We start from the raw sequence: 17838 nt of genomic DNA, 5'->3' as shown, positions 1-17838 counted from the left end.
TCAATTAACCAGCAATATCCATCAAAAGTCATGTTTGAAAATGAATATGGAAAGATTATAGAGTAAAGGGTTGTTTATGAGTGGAATCCAGTGCGTTGTGCCACATGTAACAACTTTGGGCATGAGCAACTAGAATGCCAAAAAAACATGAGGAGGGAGGAGGCTAAGGAACAACAAGGCCAAAATAAAATACATAATGATCAACAAAAAGCAGATAAGGGTGGGCAGGAAAGACCTAAGAACACTACTGGAACTGTAGGGAATGAAGGAGGGAGGACAAAGGAAGTCACGCAAGAGATACAACAAAAGAAGAATGGACCTGAGGAAAGAAATAATCATGCTATACTTGCTAGAGGAACTGGGAAGAATAGTAAGACAACAGTATCAAGAGAGATGACTCTGAAACTTGGAAACTTGTATGCTGCACTAGCACAAAGAAATTAGGAGACAACTAAGTTTGAGGGGAACATAGCAAGCTCATCTAGCCCCGGAGATAAGCAAGTGGTAGTGGGACCAAACAATGGGAAGAGTGGGGGATACCCCCTCCTAATGGATAATATTGGATGTTGAAATATAAGGGGCCTAAATAGACTAGCAAAGCAGAAAGAAGTAAATTTATTTCTGCATAATGTAAAGGCTGGATTATTTGGGCCCCTAGAAACAAAGATTAAGAGGGAAAAGTCACAACGTGCCTCTCTCAATCTTTGTAATGATTGGTCCTTTAGCACAAATTTGCAAAAACATCCGAGAGGACGTATATGGTTACTATGGAAACCTCAGATATATGAGGTGGACCTGATCAAAGTTACTGCACAACTAATTCATTGTAAAGTAAAACATAGAGGTAGTGGAGAGCATATGTATATTATCATTATTTATGGGTTCAATGATCAAGCCTTTGGGAGAGAATTATGGGAGGATATAAGAAGGCTATGTAATCAGATACATAGACCATGGGATATAATAGGGGACTTCAGTTGTGTCCTATATAGAGAGGAGAAGATTGGAAGACCAGTCACTGTGGCAGAAAGAAAGGAGTTTAGGAATTGTGTAAAAACTTGAGACCTACGCGACCTAAGATCAACAAGGTCTTACTTCACGTGGAATAATAAACAAGAAGGGGATAACAAAGTCATAAGCAAGATAGACAGAGTATTAGTAAAAAGTGAATGGATGTCTCAACTCCTTGCTTCCACAATTCATTATATGGAAGAATGGTTGTATGATCATAGCCATGCTATTATCAGCTGGGAAAGAGGAGGAAACAGAATGAAGAAATAGTTCAAGTACTTTAATATGTGGAGTCTGGCACCAGACTTCATGACAAAAGTGGAGGAAAGTTGGCAGCTGGAGATTATAGGGACTAAGCAATATCAATTGGTGGGGAAATTGAACCGGCTGAAAAGAGTTTTAATGAATATTAACAGGAGTAGGTTCAATGAGGTGGAGAAGAAAGCAGACCAAGCAAAGGAGGAACTTCTAGCATGCCAAGCTAGAGGAAGTTCACACAGGAGTACAGTAATTGGGAAGAAGCTAGATGTCAATTTCTGAAGCAAAAGAGTAAAATGCAATGGGCAATACAAGGTGACCAAAATACCAGGTTCTTCCATAGTTTTATGAAAGCCAGGAGGAACACAAATAGGATATTTTTAATAAGGGATATAAATGGGAAAAATATTACAGAGGTGGAGAGGATTGCAAAAACATTCACTGATTTCTACACTACTATATTGGGTACAAGCAGAGGGGGTAGAGATCATGTTTGTAGCAAATTAGTAAAAAGAGGATCTGTGGTGACTGAGGAGAGTAGAAAGATACTGGAGGCTACATACTCAGAGAAGGAGGTGAAACATGCATTACGGGCAATTGCAAGGGATAAAAGCCCTGGCTCGGATGGATATGGGAGCCAATTCTTCAAAGATAGTTGGAGAATAACAGGGAAGGACCTAACTGCGGGGGTGTTGGAGTTTTTCAAAACTGAAAAACTATTACATGTGTTGAATAACAGAGTGATCACCCTTGTCCCAAAAGGTACACATGCAGACTCTGTAGGTGATTATAGACCTAAAGCTTATTGCAATACTGTCTATAAGGTTATATCAAAGATGTTGTGCCAGAGATTATGGAAAATGTTGCTTGAAATAATCTTAGCAAATCAAAGTGCGTTTGTAGAAGGAAGGTCTATTGCTCAAAACATTCTAATTTGTGAGGATTTAGTACGACTCTATAACAAGAAGAACACTACCAAAAGCTTCCTTATAAAAATTGATCTCAAGAAAGCTTATGACTCGGTGGAATGGGGATTTGTAGAAGATATGTTGTATGTACTGAACTTTCCTTGCAAATTCATTCGTTGGATAATGACATGCATTACAACAACACAATATACAATTGCTATCAATGGTGGCATATATGAAAACATTACAGGGAAGAAAGGACTAAGACAAGGTGGCATAGTGGCTATAGCTGGAAAAAAGGGGCTATGGAGGACTGGCCTTGGAGAGGGTGAGTATGGAATGGAATGAACATGCCTAAGCACAACTTCATTTGTTGGCTAGCAGCACACAAGCGACTCCTGATAAAGGATAGACTGAAGCATATGGTCATTAGACAATTTATGTGTGATATGTGGTAATGAAGAGGAAACAATTAAACACCTATTTTTCAAATGTCAATTATCGAAAGAATACTTGGGAGATATCATGAGATGGCTGAATATTGGCGCAACTAACACAGACTTTCGAGGACTAGACAGAAAGATGACAAGGTAAATTAAAGGGAAAATGTGCAGGGCATTTGTGCTAGCAACATTAGCGGTTGTGGTGTACTATATATGGAAAGAAAGAAATATAGCATTGTGGGAACAAAAGGTCCTAAGGCCCGGGCACCTATGCAGCCAGATAAAGCAGGTTTGCAAGCACTAAGTTTATAAAGTATTAGGAAGAAAACACTCAAGTTAGGACAAAGCTTGGATTGAAACACTCTATAGATAAAGAATGTATAGGTGAGAATTGTATATATGTGGATAGAAAGTAGGAAAATAGGAATAGAAACATACCATTAGAGAGGAGGGCTATGATGCATATGTAAACCTAATTTGTAAGTGTAGGTCAGGTTATAAATAAAATCTTTTCTGCTTCACCCAAAAAAAAAAAAAAAAAAGATCTGAGATTTAGAATTGATTTAAGCCTACTATTTTCCCTTAAATTATTCCACTCAAATAAAAATTACTATTAATAACCTGGATTACTAGTCACCGAGGGTCCCACCAAAGTGGAGCTGCTCGCCTAGTAAATTAACTAGTACTCCATCCTTTTAGAATTTAGCATTAAAATATTCCTCGTTTATTATGTGGCGACTAAAACAAAAAATCTCTCAAACATAAAATAGTTGTAATAGAAAGCTATCACACAAAATTCATATATACTTTTCACACAGTGTTTTCTTCACTTTAGTTTAGAAGCATGGGATACAGAAATTAGTAATACAGGAGGATTGTACTATCAAAAATAGTAATATGGAATGTGCTGTGGGGATTAGTAATGTATAGATTAAAATACAAGTATTATAATATAGAAATTATTTATTATTGGATGTTCTATTTTTGTACCAAAAGTTATTATATATATTAATAAGAATATGCTTTTAATTTTTAAAACAAATGTAATAGGTACTTGTTACGGCATTAAGGGTTATTTTTGCCATTTGATTGGGTTTATTCATGTATTACTAATCATATATCGTATTTCTATTCTACAATCTATCTTGCATGCAAATAACGTACAAATTGCCGCATTACTTATGTGTGGAAAGAAAAATTGAAACTAAATATTATATGTAGTATACTAATGTTAATGTGGAAAATGCAACAATACCAAATATCGGTTGGTGTTTTTGTTCCCAACTTGTGTACCAAACAGTGGCGGAGTCATATGTATGGTTGTCAACTAACACCTCTTTGTATAGCTAGGAAATGTTTTTATGTATATATATTATATATATTATTATTTTGGACTTATTTGTGAGTTTATTTGTGTTTTGATAGTTAGTGAAAATTTTAGCTCCACGTGTCACTGCATTTATCACAAATTCACAATCACCAACCAAGAATATACTTAAAAAAGAGTGGGAAAAGTGCATTTGTCCTTTTCATGAGCTCGCTTACGTTTGCACGTGTGTTTTTTAGCAGCCATTTATTTCGTCAAAAACCATATGAAAGCTGTAGGAAGTGTTCTAGAAACCTCAAAGAACCCAACATTAATAAAAATAAAAACTCTCTCTTACTTTTCTTCTTTCTATCCTTCCGCTCGCATCACATGACCCGAAAAATTCCTTAATCCACATGATTGACAAAACGCGGTCTATTTTTATTCACTTTTAGAATACCGGCCATTTTGTTGACTAAACTTAACCAACAAGGAAAATTAAAACAACAATACTACTATTAAATAGTCCTAAAACTGTCATGCATTTGTGAAACACGTAAAAGTCAGAAACAAGCTTTAACTCAAACCTATATATATGTGAAGCAAAACCAACCCAAGTGTATCATATATCCTCTTACTTCTAAGTTCTCACATTTCTTTCAAAGTTTCAAACTTAGTATCCAAGAAACTCTTTGTATTTTTGTTCTTGATTTCATATTATAACTTTGAATTAATTTTTCAATACAACATGACTGGCATTAAAAGAAGCAGAGAAGAGGACAGGCAAGTGGAAGCAGAAGCCATGGCTAACTGTGCCATAATGCTATTGTCTCGTTTAAACAACAACAACAACACGACTTCAACAGATCGAGATTATCACAATGATTTCGAATGCAAGACTTGCAATAAACGCTTTCCATCTTTTCAAGCTCTTGGCGGCCACCGTGCAAGTCATAAACGGCCAAGATTACTTACCGGAGATTTTCTTTTGCAATCAAAAAAGAATAAAATGCATGAATGTTCTATTTGTGGTATGGAGTTTTCTTTGGGTCAAGCTTTAGGTGGTCACATGAGACGTCACCGTGATGAAATTAATAATACTTCAGCGGCAGCCGGAAAGACGATGATTCCGATGTTGAAGAAGTCAAATAGCAGCAAGAGAATTTTCTGCGGCTTGGACTTGAACTTAACCCCTGATGTAGATGTTGAACTGAAGTTATGGCCGACGGCACCAGTTTTATCTCCTGTTTTGAGAATCTTTATTTAAGTCCCTTTTCGTAGTTAACCTTTTAGGATTAGCAGAAATTGATTTGCTAATTTTTTTCGGCTTCTGCCCTTGTATATTTCCTGAATATGCCGCACTTTGCGCGGTTGTATAAAAGATAACTAAGCAAATCAAGTTACTTATAAGACCTAATTGGATTTGTTTTTCCAAAATGGAGTTTGATAATTTATACACTTAGAAGAATACTAATTTTATTAAAATTCTTAATTTACGTGAACTAATTCTTCTTTGGATAGATAGGGCGGGCATCGGTCGGTTCGGTTCGATGTGAATATTATTGGTTCAGTATATCGGTTATCGGTTTATAAATATGCTAAACCAATAACCGAACCGATAAAATATCGGGTATCGGTTTGTCGGTTATCGATCCTTATCGGCTCGGTTATCGGTTTACCCAATAAGAATAAAAAATATCCAAAAATTTCATCTTCTTTTAATAGAAATCGTGATCGTATTGTTGAGAGAAAGGAACTGAATTTTTGCGCTTAAAAAAAAGGTTAAATTTCATTTTTAGAAAAGAAAACTTTTTTTGTATTTGAAAATCTTAATGAATGATCTCAATTTTCAAAGTTATAAGTTAGTAGGAATAAGGAATAAGACATTCGACAATCTAATCTTACTAATTATCTCACTGCGATGGGCATAATTCACAAAAAAAAAAAAAAAAAAATCATAATCTTGTAAATACTAAAGAATCAGTGCAACAAAAGAAACAAATAGAAAAACTAAAAATTTGAACAATTAATTCTTTAAAGTTTAAAATTAAAAATCTTAACCAAAGAATTAAGATGAGAAATTCAGAAAAATTTAAAACTTACACTAAGGATTAAGGTCTGAAGATAAAGAGTAACTATCGAGAGAATTGAGAGAATAATTGAATGAAACCGTAAGGTGACTTTATATACTTAGTAGGTAAAATTATAAATTTGTTAAAGCTTATTGGGTTATTGGTTAAACCGTTAATAAATTGGGCAAACTGAGATCCGAACCGATAACTCAATAGTCAAATAACATTAAACCGTTATCAAACTATTTACCCATTAACCCGACATCAATAACCCAATAGTATTTTATCAGTTTGGGCTATCGGTTATACCCGGTATATGTCCAGCCCTAGATCAGAGCTTCTGAAAACTGAAGATAGTATTTACAGTTTTATCATCTAGTGAAGTAGGAGTCAAACTTCAAGATTGTTATTTTTTTCTATTTCTTTTCCAGATAATTTTTTTGTACGGCAAATATAGTAATATGTTAGCAGGTGAAAATAAAAAATTAGTTGTTGACAACTTATCCACATCCCAAATTCATCTGCCATCGAATGATTGGGTTGTTGTCGGGCCACGACACTATGAGTTTATTGAACGCGTATTTGAGGTGCAAAATAGCTCGAAAAATAGCGTTGGTCTTAAAAGTATCATTTGGTCCTAGAATTGCATGCAATTAATTACGGTATTACAATAGTTGGGTGCACTAAGTTTACTTGTGAAATAAAAAAGAAAACAAGAGAATTGGTACTTTTCTTTTCATTATTTTCTTCACGTAAATAACTATATCACAATATGATTGCAGTAACTTGTTCAGAGTCATACTAATGCAGCAACAAATATATAAAACCAATAGAATACATAATAGTGAACTACAAATGTATAATAACGGCGGACTACATGTCATGACCGAGAAAAAAGAAGTAAAAAAGTCATTAAAGCTTACAAAACATATACGGTATAAAAGAAGAAACATGATCAGAAAAATCGAACTACCGTCTCATCTAAGAAAATTATGTGTAAACTAATCAGTTCACCCTGTTTTCTTACATTGACGGAGTTTCACGTCTGATAAAGTACTCGAATCACTGCAGTCCAATCATCTATATTACCATTTAACTCGGAAAGAAAATGGTACTCTATTACAATAGAACAATAAAAGATCAAGTTAGAGGTGGTTCAATACATATGTAATGCACAAAATTATATTAAAAATATGATGAAGCATAGAGATTAGTATGAATTATTGTGCATATTAATCAGATAACGTGGGAAGAAAATTTCAAACAAAGGTACAGAAGTAAGTAAATGAAAATGGCAATGAGTTTTGCATGTAATGAGATGGGATATTTGTGATGAATACAAGCAACAAAACGAAGGACACACCAGCCCAATTGAAACAATTTAATAGGTGCAATATTTATTGATACCTATTTTCTAGGCCCTAGAGTATAGCTTCCGCCTTACCTGGTCTGATACAGAACCACATATATCATAAAATTTGGTTCAATACAATTGAATAAAACTGTACATTCACGCTGTATACTGGAGTTCACATTGTACATTCACATTGTATACGATATGCATCGAAAAAATAGCCAGATTTACAAGTAATAATTGAAAAATAGTCACAATTTCAAAAGTAATCGAAATTTAGCTAATTTTCATGTAAAGATAAATTTGAACGAAAACACTGTTCAAAATTCGGAAAATATTCCCGCATAATATACTGGAGTTCAAGTTTTTTACATGTGAACTTCCAGCATAATATACTGGAGTTCCAGCATAATATATTGGTCCAGCATAATATGCTGGAAGTTCATACACATGTGCACCAATCTCCAGTATATTATGCTGGAACTATCCGTATTGCAGCAAAATAGTGATTATTTTTTAATGACTTTGCTCACGCTGATTATTTTTCAATTATCAATTCAAAAATTGGCTAGCCCCAAAAATTTGCACAAATTTAGCAACGGATAATAAAATTATTAAACAAATGAAGGAGATAAGACATGGACAAAGGGGGAAAGTTGGTGCTGAAATACTACTCCCGAGAAATATATATCCTAATACACCAAAAAAAAATGAGTAAGAGAGTAGTATATATCTCATTACCACCCTCAAGTATTGCAAAGCCAGTATATTTAAGAAATGTAAAGAGAAAATTTGAAAAGACCATGATACAACTTCAATGTTGTGCATGTGAGAATTTGAAGAAACATTACAATTGAGTTCATGATTACCAATTACAAAACATCTATTCCGAGAGCGTTTGATTCCTGAGAGCTTTCAAGTTTTTATAATCCTTCTTCACATAGTTTTTCTCATGGTTAGCAAATCTCAGAAACCGATTGAAAACAAAAAACAACAAAACAAAAATTTAAAATTAGAAAGATTTTGTGTGAAAAAAAAAAAGAATAGAAAAAGTTGTTAAGTTACAACAGAGTTGGTTCTGGAGGCACTACAGATTCTTACTGTTGAAGAAGCCTTTCATTACATAAAGACGCAATTTTACTTATGTCTTATGGTCCTTCTCATGCAATATAGATACTGATTAACATTTTGCTCATAGTTTTTTAATTACAAAGCGATCACTTTTGAGGGTTTACCATTTATTTTCCATGAACATCACAACTTTTTATATTATCTTTGATATAACACTCCACCATGGAGGAAGAGCATAGTAAAATAGATACATGCACGTACTTGCTCCGGTATTGTACATACTCAAAACCAAAATACAACCACAAGGGCATCAACAATTCGAGATGTTGATATAACGGATGTGAAGCATCAACAATTTAGGACGTTGATATAATAGATGTCGATTGATAGTTATGTTTTTCCAACAAACTTGTAATATAAGACCATGAAATATTTTTGTAAAAAAAAAAACTCAAATATAAGAGCATCAAATTTAAAATACTAACCTTGATCAGATTCGGCGTACATGCGGCAAAAAATAGTAACAAAAAAAACTTGTAATATAAGGCCATAAAATATTTTAAAGAAAAACACAAATATAAGAGCATAAAATTTAAAATACTAACCTTGGTTCAGAGTCTGTGTATGCGGCAAAAAAGAGTAACAAAGACGGGTGTGCAAATTGCCTCTCTCTCTCTCTCTCTCTCTCTCTCTCTCTCTCTCTCTCTCTCTCTCTCTCTCTCTCTCTCTCTCTCTCTATATATATATATATATATATATATATATATATATATATATATATATATATATATATATATATATATATATATATATATATATATATATAAACACAACCCCAAACGCTAAATATTGAACGACAAAAATATCCCAAAATATTAACGGACTTTTATACCCTTAAAGCATTAAATTATTTGTTATAAAGATAATCCCATGTTGGATAAAATAGTAATATGTTGACTTTGCCTAACAGTAGACGTTGAATTTAACTAAAATTTTAGCTAACATGAACTTATATGAACTTCTAATACTAATCTACTTTGACCTTCTATTCGTAAACCTATAATTACACAAATTAGATTCTTTCTCAAAAAGCACTAACTTCATCGTTTCAGAGGGTTATGAGTTTTGAGCTTTGGCACTAAATTTCTGACATGGCTGTTGTATGGTCTGCGTAAACATAGTAAGTGATTTCTTGCAATTGGTATATGAAAACAAGGTTTATTATTGATATGTTGTCATTCTAACTTTAATATTCTATATTTAGTTGTTACGGAGTTTGCTAACCTTGATTTATACAGTTTGCAGTTTAAAAAATAAATTTGATAATTAATATACGATAAAATTGACTTTATTATTGCAGGTTCCGGTTAGGATCTCATGCTGAACTGAATGTGATAAGTGAAAAAACTGAAACATGATAGTTATTATAATCACATGAATATTAGGAAGCTAAATGTTGAACGACAAAAATATTCTCTAAATATCATCTCATTAAAGGTAAAATGATAAGTTTATAATTAAAATATATTTAAATATAAAATATGTCGTTCTTTTTTTAACGAACTAAAAAAATGTGCAATATAAAATGGAACGGAGCAAGTATATTATTCTAAAAATATGAATATGAAAAAGAAATTTAGATACGATCCAATTTTCATATATAAGTTACTCAATATTAGATACTCAAAATCTAGAAATAAGTCCACTTTAACACAAGTATCCAATTTAAAATATTTATAATATTTAACTCAAATTGAACAGTGGATACTCATTAGATAATATTTAATACTTATATAATTAAATAAGAAAGTATATAAAAAGATTATAGCAGTATATTTAATATAGGAGTCCAAAAATAAAGACACTCTCATTCTAGTCATAATAATAAAATTAATGAACATAATCCAAAGTAATCAAATTAACAACAAAATTTTGACTATTAGGCGCAGCTAAATATGAAATAGAGTATCCACTTTTACATGTGTTTACCCTTAAAAATATGCACACTCGAAATTTTCAGGTATCTTTTTAATTATGTAACTAACCTTGAGAAGGTAAACAATATTATTTGAGATTATTGTTTATTATTTTCAATACGCATTTCTCGTGCGACGCACGAACATAGAGACTGGTTATATTAAAAGTACGAATGCCCTTAGCGAAATGTCGTTCGTCTTTTTTATCATTTTAAAATAAAGTTCGCATTGGATAAAATAGTCATTTAATTATTTTTTTAATATTTAAGAATAGTCATTTAATTACTTTCCTAATTTATAGGCCTTTAAAATAAAATAAATTTTATGTATTAAATTTTTCTTATTTGCACTATGTGATATACCATATTTGTAAAAGAAAAGAACACCAAAAATATTCAAAGTAGGAAACCTACGCCTTAGAGTTCCTACTTCTAGGAGTCTTTATTCTTTATCATAAAAAGTTAATTAATAATAGCAATATTACTAACTCCACCATATTATCCCCACAAAACTAATATGCAAGGGACGCAGCCACAATTATTCGGTGTTTGGATCAATCGAGCATGTTTGTCTTAATTGCACTTATGTGTATAGTTCTAAATTTTCTTATTCATATAACGAATTATGAAGACTGATGTTTGTTGTAAGTTTCTTATCTGCTTCCCTATCTTATTGGTTTTAAACATTTATCTTGACGCTTAAGTCCCATCTACTTCTATCATTGAGGAGTCCAACCCCTACTCGCAAGATTAAGTTTCCCAAAACCTAAAGCTCTTGGATTCTTTAATCTTTGGAAGCATGGTTATTTGGCTCCAACTTAGTTTTTGGTTTCGAACTTCCAGTGATAACGACATGAACTATATGTTGTAATATCTAGGATTTTGAAAATTTTAATATTTAGGATTTAAAATTAAATTTTATCTTAAAAAATCCTTCCAAAGATTTAACACTTTATAATTAACTAAGATTTTATAAACAATTTTTTATTAGTGGAATTTCATTGAATAATCGTGTTTGCAAAAGAATTGTTTTGCTAAATAAATTTCAATTTGAATAGAAGTCAGTATATTGGACAATTCTTCGTCTCACAAGTAAAGCAGATGTTGGCAGTGATGAGGAAGGGACAGGGAAGAAACCGAAGATGATTTTCATTGATGATACCAAATTTTACTCTGATTCTAACGAAAAAGAAAATTTTTATTTTCCACCAATATCACCTTATTTATTTACAAATTATGAAAGACCAAGATAAAGTACTGACGATTTTGAGAAGAGATAAGAAATATGGTGGAAAATTGAAGCATAAAATTTAGGAAGAGAGGATGCAAATTGAACGATGAAATAATCATTAAATGATAATTAATACTTATACGATTAAATAAGGAAGCATATATAAAAATTATAGCAATATATGTAATATAGGAGTCCTAAAATAAAGACACACTCATTTTTGTCATAATAATAAGATTAATGAACATAATCCAATGGAATCAAATTAACAATAAAATTTTGACCATTTAACACAACTAAATATAAAATAGAGTATCCACTTTTAAAACTATTTTTCATTCCAAATTTGATCTTTATCCAAAAAATTATTTTCCAGTAGTCCATAAAAGACGTGTTAATTACTATGATAAATATCATATAAAATTCTTCGTTTTCTATTGCATGATTTTTGTCAAAAGAATTATCAAAGTAATAATGCTCAAATTAGATATAAGTTCATGCATTCTTATAAACTTTATTTGAGTTAAATAAATTATGTCCTTAGCCTTTTTATGAACTTTTTCTTTCTACATTCGGGAGAAACAAACACAAATCAAGAAAAAGAATTACCTAAATTTCCATGTTAAAAAAAATTAGAATTTGGTGAGATTTAAACATAAGCCAACATGCAAGATATTAAAATACAATAAGTTTTACCCGTAAAAGGTAACTGTAATTTTTTGTCGAGATAGTTCTTACTAAAATTAGAATATTTAAATTAAATTCATTAGTTTTAAATATAATATTTTATAGATTTATATTCATGTGATTTTCTAAAATATTATGTTCATTTAGGTAGGTACATGTGCAACGCGCATACCCAAAAATTAATAATTAAAAAAGGGGTGATAATAACTTAGAAAAGAATTAGTATAGTGGTACCCATGAGTATGGCGTGATAAGAAAGGAAATTTAGGACGCGGCTTTTCAGGTTTCGGTGTAGAGCACTTAAATTGAAAAAATTGAAGGGAAAATAAGAAAATGTAGGAAAAAAGATAAATTCAAATCCCGACTCGTAAGACTTGCCACGTCACTGGGCTATGCCCCTCTCTTATATAAATATACTAGACTAGATGATGGTAGGCTTGTGGCTAGCTCGGGCCCAATCTCAAAAATGAGTATATTTTACACGTTGTTTTTATAAAAAAGTTCTACTTTTTATGTGATTGATTTCTCATATTCCTAGGTTAGTTTCTTGGGTATTTGATAGTAATATACTCATTTCCAGATCTTATTTAGTTATATTAGATCTACTTTAGTTACAAGTTTTATAGGTAATTAAAGAAGTGCATGTTGACTATTTGTGCTTGAGCTAAGGCATAACATTTATCATTCAGTCATGCGAAGAGAAAACGTTTGAGATTGTGAGATAAAGACCTATGAGACTTTGTATATGGTTATACTGATATGCCATATAATTATTTTGATTAGTAATTGGCATGGCTTAAGATTGAAATCTTCTTTATTGTTCCACACTTCCATTTTAATTTCTCGGCGCCCAGTTTGCTTTTATAAAAAGACGTCTGCTTATTTGTGATGTTATTTAAGATTTCAAATTGTGCTTCTCTTTTTAATTCTTGTCTTTCTGATTCAGCTCCGTACAAATTGTAATTTTGAGCTCAAATAATCTTTCTTTATATGAAAACTTAGTTTTATGATTTTGGACCTCACCTTATTAGACACTACTAAATAGTAAATACTAACCGTTATTGGTGAAAGTTCTGAGGGTTAAAGAAACATAAGGATGTATTTGGTCAAGACGTGGTAGAGAACAACTATCTTATAGTAGAACAATATTTTAGTAAAAAAATACCCTATTAAACAATGCCTTGCATGATTATTTAATTAAATGTGGCATGTGCAAGAACAGTAAAAGATATTGTAAGGACCAAAAGGTTTCCATGTATCAATTATTCAGTGGAAATATCTACAACAGGATTTTCAACATATTAATCTCGGTGGAATGCCTACAACATATTCTCCTAAGTATCAATAATGAACTTCATTCAGTTGCATATTTCTGCCATAAAAGCTTCATCTCAGTTGTTAGCGAATTTTCTAATCAAGCAAGCTTGCGGCCAACATATATTTACATGACGGATAAACAGTTTTTCGGAGAAGAAATTAAAAAGGTGAATGAGCATACTCCAATTTGGCTCCGATTTTAAAAGCTAAATGAATGTATGCATGCATCTCTTTCTGTTAGTATTTTTACTTTCACTCTCATAATTACGTCTTTAGTAATAAATAATTTTGGTTATTTCAAAAAATAAATAGTTGTTATTTTTATTTTACTCTTTTTCAAATTTTATAAAACAAAAATAATTCTTATTTGAGTTACAGAGAAATTGCCATACTAATAAAATCATTTTGACTTGGAGATATAAGTTTAAGGTACTTGTTAAATCTGGCGATTAATGATAATTCAATCACAACGATTAGATCACAAATTTTTGTGTACCATTTTTTTTTTTTGAAATAATTGTACGTAATTGTTGAGTTTTAAATTCAAGAATTTTTAAATTAAAAAAAAAGGAGGGCGCTAGACTAACATAGAAAAGCAATACGCCACTACTATGACATCAGTTGTACAATTTTAAACTGAGTGACCCCACCATAATCAATGAACATGTGCCCTCAAATAAAAAGTGGTGATTCCTTTTTAGTAATTCATAAGGTCCAAATATTAAGGCAGTGAGAACAGCTCTCTTAAGCATGCTAAACCTATGAAATGTCAGAAGTACCCTTAGATGCCAGGCAGACGTATTATCCAGGTGCTTGCTAACTCCCTCTTATAAGAAAGTAGAATATAGATTCCATTTATTCTTTCACACAACATGGTATCATTTATCTTAGTTATGTCCTTAAAATGTTCCCTTAGGTTTTTTCATGAGATAAGCACGTGATATTGCGGGACTCAAACTTAAAATCTCCTCTTTAATATCATGTTGAAGTGTGTGAATTTTTAGACGATCAGGCACACTTCCACAACTTTAAACTAGAAGAGATTTTTTTTATAACAGTACAGATAACAACATTTATCAATACTAGAAAAAAGAGAAAAAATCAGAAACATAATGGGAAAACAGAGAATTCCAGCAGAAAACAGAGAGAACTTAAAAATTACAAAGTGTTTGCTTCATTTTTTTTTAATTAAAACCATCCACCAAGGTTTTTACCTCCCGTGGTGGAGGGGGGTTTGGCATTGACCCTACCTTCAATTAAAATCTCAAAATTTAATACAACAAGAGGAAGACATAATACCTTACCTTCGATAATACCAATTAGCCTACCTAGAAAAGTGAAGTGCTTGGATTGGACGCAGCCAATCAATAGTCAAGAGAATAAAACATGTAACAAAGTTGCTATTAGCTAAAGAAGCTATAGTGTTATAACAATAACTGTCATCGAGATTACGACAGCTTAATGAAGTCTTTATTTGGATTAGAGGAGCTAAGTGTACTAGGATCAGCTTGTAGAGTTCTGGATAGAAATATGGCGCTAACATCATGGTGGTTCATAAAATCAACCTCTGTATTTGGCGGCTCTTATTCTAAAACAAGGGAGATTAAACTTATCCATTCACAGAGTGCCTCTGGCATCATTAGGAGATTGACTTTCCTGAACATATAGGATATGCTGGCTGGGGTTGGTAGCATGCTTAACTAAGGCATCTGCCACCATATTCCCTTCTCTTTAGAGATGGAGCCAGTCGTTGTATCAGCCCTGTCGACGGAGATTCCTGATTCCAAGGAGAGTTAACTTTCCCTGAATCATATGAACTTCTAGTAAGGAATCTAATTTAAGGCTAAAATTAAAGATGTTGTTCGCACAACACCATTCTACACCAAAAAAAGCAGCTTGTACCTCTGAAAAATTGTTAGTTGAGAATTGAATGGGTTTGGCAAAGGCCATAACTATATCTCCGTTTCTTCTCCTAACAATTCCACCTGCCCCAACTTTAGCCACGTTAATCTTGTTGTTGCTGTCTGTATTGAGAATGAAAGAGTTGTCGAGGGGGCTATTCCACTGTATCATTCTGCTGGTGAGCCTTGGCTTGTAATTGAGTGCTAAATTGCACACTTTGTTCCAATCCCAAAAGCTATCTATGTTCCTTAATTTTGTCTTTTAACTTTTTAATTTGGTGCTTCCCAATTTTAAATTAGTATAGATAATCAATATTTTTATTTTTAAGAACATTTAATATCGAAGAGTAAAATGGGAAAAAAGCAATTAATTATACCTTAATTTTCTAAACAATAATTATTATGGACTAAATGTATTTAGTAACCGCAACAACCTACCATAACAGTGGCGGAGCCATATTGAACCAAGAGGTGTCGAGCGATACCTCTTCGTCGGAAATTATACTATATTGCTAGATAAATTTTTTTTATTTTATATATATTTATTATACGTTAACTTCCATTAATTTTTTGATATATCTAATTATTTATATTTTGATACCTCTTAATAAAAATTCTAGCTCCGCCACGGTAGAGAGTACTCAATAATGAGACGGAAAACGCCATCCTTTCCCTTTTAAGCCTTAATTAAAATAGAAGAGGAGAAAAGAACGTTGTCTTTTTCGAGCTATGTTTGCAAGTGTCAAATTGATGAAAGCTCGTGGAAGTGTTCTAGAAACCTCCACGAATCCAACGTATACGCTCTTACAATTCCTATTCACACGCGTCAGCAATAACCAAATGCTGACTTCAAATTATGAATTTCCATCTCACCACATCCTCCACTTGTAAACTAACTGTATTTCTTTGACTAACTTTTTTTCGTTTGACTAACTTAACCATCACGTTATCAGAAACGTGCAAGCTTGGGCTCAAACCTATATATAGGTGAAGCAAAACAACCCAAGTGTATCATAAACCTCTTACTTCTAATTAAGTTCTCACATTTCTCTCAAAGTTCCAAACTTAGTATACAAAAAGAAATCTTTGTATCTTCATTCTTGATTCCATCAATATGACAGCCATTAAAAGAAGCAGAGAAGACGATATGCAAGTGGAAGCAGAAGCCATGGCTAACTGCGCCTTAATGCTATTGTCTCGTTTAAACAACAACAACACAACTTCAACAGATCGAGATTATGACAATGGTTTCGAATGCAAGACTTGCAATAAACGGTTCCCATCTTTTCAAGCGCTCGGCGGCCACCGTGCAAGTCATAAACGGCCAAAATTACTCGCCGGAGCCGGAGAGTTTCTTGTGCAATCCAAAAAGAATAAAATGCATGAATGTTCTATTTGTGGTATGGAGTTCTCTTTGGGTCAAGCCTTAGGTGGACACATGAGGCGTCATCGTGATGAAATCAATAAAACCTCGACGGTAGCCGGAAAGACGATGATTCCGGTCGTCGGAAAGAAGATAATACCGGTGTTGAAGAAGTCAAATAGCAGCAAGAGAATTTTCTGTGGCTTGGACTTGAACTTAACCCCTGATATAGATGTTGATTTGAAGCTATGGCCGACGGCACCCGTTTCATCTCCGATTTTGCGATGTTTTTTTTAAGTCCCCTCCATTGTTGTTCTTGTAGGATTAGGAGAAGCTAAGATGTAGTTGATTTGTTAATTCTTTTTGAGATGTACCCTTTGTATATTTCCTTATTTCCATTGATTCTTTCACATAACATGTATCAAAACATAAATTTATTTATCATTTATCTATTTATTTATGTCCTTAATGTTCCCTCACGTATCAATCTGATTCTTTTTCCATAAAGCAAGTACGTGGTACTATTTGTTTATATGATATAGCAAGAACTCAAAACCTTTTTGATATCATATTAAAGTGTGCGTTTTGGATGAGGTGGTCGCGCAGACTTCCATTTATAGCTTCAAACTAGAAAAGATTTTTATTACAATAGTAAGGATATATAACTAGTAGAAAGAAATTTCACCAAAAAATGAATTAACTAGTTATCAATAACTTCAAGGAAAGATAAAAAGTTAGGAAAAGCCAAAGAATTGTTCCAACTCTGATAAATCTTGGGGAGGTGAATGCTTCAGGAGCTATGATAGCGACAGAAGCAAAAGGGCTAAGCTGACATATTCCAGCAGAAAATAAAGAGATTTCAAAAATCAGAAAGTCGTGTGTTTTTCATTGGCTTCCTATAGCAAGAGATCACATAAGGTTTTTGTTATTTATTTTTTATT

The 17838-nt window shown here is 32.5% G+C and overlaps 2 protein-coding genes across 2 annotated transcripts; both read left to right on the top strand.

The window, feature by feature from the left end:
* The first annotated feature begins 4511 nt into the window (after positions 1-4511).
* LOC107818950 (zinc finger protein ZAT11) lies at positions 4512-5363 on the top strand. Its single transcript, XM_016645029.2, has one exon. The coding sequence runs from the start codon at positions 4675-4677 to the stop codon at positions 5191-5193; it is 519 nt and encodes a 172-aa protein (XP_016500515.1). The 5' UTR covers positions 4512-4674; the 3' UTR covers positions 5194-5363.
* An 11173-nt stretch (positions 5364-16536) lies between these two features.
* On the top strand, positions 16537-17371 carry LOC107806768 (zinc finger protein ZAT12-like). Its single transcript, XM_016630999.2, has one exon. The coding sequence runs from the start codon at positions 16649-16651 to the stop codon at positions 17192-17194; it is 546 nt and encodes a 181-aa protein (XP_016486485.1). The 5' UTR covers positions 16537-16648; the 3' UTR covers positions 17195-17371.
* Positions 17372-17838: the final 467 nt, after the last annotated feature.

Source organism: Nicotiana tabacum, chromosome 9 (assembly GCF_000715075.1).
Source record: "Nicotiana tabacum cultivar K326 chromosome 9, ASM71507v2, whole genome shotgun sequence".
Lineage (NCBI taxonomy): Eukaryota > Viridiplantae > Streptophyta > Magnoliopsida > Solanales > Solanaceae > Nicotiana > Nicotiana tabacum.
The sequence above is the reverse complement of the archived record's forward strand: the minus strand, read 5'-3'. Positions and strand labels throughout refer to the sequence as shown.

Bases quoted from the DNA above. Each gene is read 5' to 3' on its own strand.
- LOC107806768 (XM_016630999.2), top strand. From the start codon at position 16,649: ATGACAGCCATTAAAAGAAGCAGAGAAGACGATATGCAAGTGGAAGCA.
- LOC107818950 (XM_016645029.2), top strand. From the start codon at position 4,675: ATGACTGGCATTAAAAGAAGCAGAGAAGAGGACAGGCAAGTGGAAGCA.